Genomic DNA, 2,167 nt, shown 5'->3' with positions numbered 1-2,167 from the left:
ACAGATGAGGCAGAACCAGCCATGTGTTGAGGCTTGTTGGGGCTGGGTAATCAGTACACAAGGATTCATCATATATACAATTTCTGTGAACAAAATTATCTCTAATAAAAAAAGTTTTCTAAAAAGACAAAACAAAAAATGTAAAAGGCTTTTCCTGGAATTCTCAGCAGTAAGGTTTCTTGATTACATGTCAAACGATAAAGAGCTCCCTCTCTCAATGCACAATTTCTATAAGCAGAAAAAGGTGTGAGTGCCAGGTGCCAAAAGCAAACAGAATTTGTATCTGGCAGAGGAAGACCACATTGACAAAATCTAACAACCAGTTAAAGGTTTCTTAAAATTCCCAGAAAGATTCAAGTATACAACTACTTCTGCAATTTATAAGGGCTATGCCCTTAGTAACCTGTTAGCATTTGCTCAAATATTAAAGAATCCGAACCCCACCACAATGAAGTGTTTGGCAAATGAATATACCCAAATCATAGTGTACTGAGAACTGAGACACAGAATCAGAAAAGCCATTTCTGAGACCAGCATGGTCAGCTCATGAAACAATGCTGACTACTTCCTGCATCTCCTGGTTCTATTCTAGAACTATATTAGAAACACACTACTTGCTGGAGAGCCCCATATCCTCAATTTAAGCAACTTTCTCTGTCATTACCATAAAATTTACAAACAAAACTAATGGGCTTGTACCTTAAGAAAGCCGTCACTTCAAAGTCACTGTACCAATTATTCCCTAAGTTATAAATGCTAATAGTTTAATGTTTGAGAAATCCTCCCTTTTTTCTAAATTTGGACAAATATTATTTAAATATAATAACAAAAGGAATAACAAAATACTTTGTACATCTTGGGGTATGCATGGCTTTTGACATCTGAAAATGGAAATGGTTACACACTATGGGAAGATAGCAACATTTGGCTTTAATGCTAAAGATACAATGAAGCTGTAATAGTAAATACTAGTGAGCCAGTAAAACATACTGAAGATACACACAGTTCTCTACTCCTAACCAGGGTTAATTAAACCAAGGGACTGATCAGTATTTAATAGCATATCTCTAAGAAATTTTAAATATTCAGCCAGCTATAGCATAAAAATGTCCCCAAGCATAGCAATGATCAGAAAATATATTATTATCACAGCTAACAACTCAAAGGTATTAAGTATTACTCACACATCCACACCAGTAGAATGCAAAGGACTGTGCCAATTGACTGGAAGAAATTCTACCCTCCCAATCTGCTGATTTTCTTGGGCTTTCTTAAAATGTGTCTGTAGCAAGTTCAAGGAAACACTGCGAAAATCATTAACTGGAAAAGAAAATTAACTTATACATCAACAATGAAGTAACAAATCTGTAGAATCTGGATGCAACAAATCATGTAATTATACTCTAACTACATTTGCACAGAACACATACTGACTTCTGTCAAAAATAAAGTGGTATTCAGGAAAAATTATGAATGCATATAGGAAAAGATGTTTCTTTAATAACTTTTTTTTTTTTTGAGATGGAGTACTGCTCTATAATCCAAGCTAGAGTGCAATGCCGAGATCTCACCTCACTGCAGCCTCCACCTACCCGGTTTGAGCAATTCTCCTGCCTCAGCCTCTCGAGGATCTGGGATTGCAGGCGCATACCACCACACCCAGCTAATTTTTGTATTTTTAGTAGAGATGGGTTTTGCCCTGTTGGCCAGGCTGGTCTTGAACTCCTGACCTTAGGTGATCTGCCTGCCTTGGCCTCCCAAAGTGCTGGGATTACAGGTGTGAGCCACCACACCTGGCCTAACAACTTGCTTTTACCATACAAAATATTTCATCAAAAGAAGGCTAACTTCAGGCCAAGAGCAGTGGCTCATGCCTGTAATCCCAGCACTTTGGGGGGCCAAGGTGGGTGGATCGTATGAGGCCGGGAGTTTGAGACCAGCCTGGCCAACATGGTGAAACCCCATCTACTAACAATACAAAAATTAGCCAGGCATGGTGATGTGCACTTGTAATCCCAGCTACTCAGGAGGCTGAGGCAGGATAATCACTTGAACCCAGGAGGCAGAGGTTGCAGTGAGCTGAGATTACGCCACTACACTCCAGCCTGGGCAAGAGAGCAAAACTCTGTCTCAGGAAAAAAAATAGTATATTTAAAAACAAAAAAAA

General features: G+C 38.8%; 1 protein-coding gene across 2 annotated transcripts in view; it reads right to left on the bottom strand.

Moving 5' to 3' along the window:
* The window catches only part of DDHD2 (DDHD domain containing 2), a 45,653-nt gene that overhangs the window by 19,464 nt on the left and 24,022 nt on the right, over positions 1 to 2,167 (bottom strand). For both annotated transcript variants that reach the window (XM_011993279.1, XM_011993270.1), the window contains exon 7: positions 1,185 to 1,320. In XM_011993279.1, coding sequence (XP_011848669.1) covers positions 1,185 to 1,320 — 136 coding nt within the window. The remainder of the gene's footprint in view (positions 1 to 1,184; positions 1,321 to 2,167) is intronic.

The sequence above is a fragment of the Mandrillus leucophaeus genome, unplaced genomic scaffold, assembly GCF_000951045.1.
Source record: "Mandrillus leucophaeus isolate KB7577 unplaced genomic scaffold, Mleu.le_1.0 Scaffold111, whole genome shotgun sequence".
NCBI lineage: Eukaryota > Metazoa > Chordata > Mammalia > Primates > Cercopithecidae > Mandrillus > Mandrillus leucophaeus.
The sequence above is the reverse complement of the archived record's forward strand: the minus strand, read 5'-3'. Positions and strand labels throughout refer to the sequence as shown.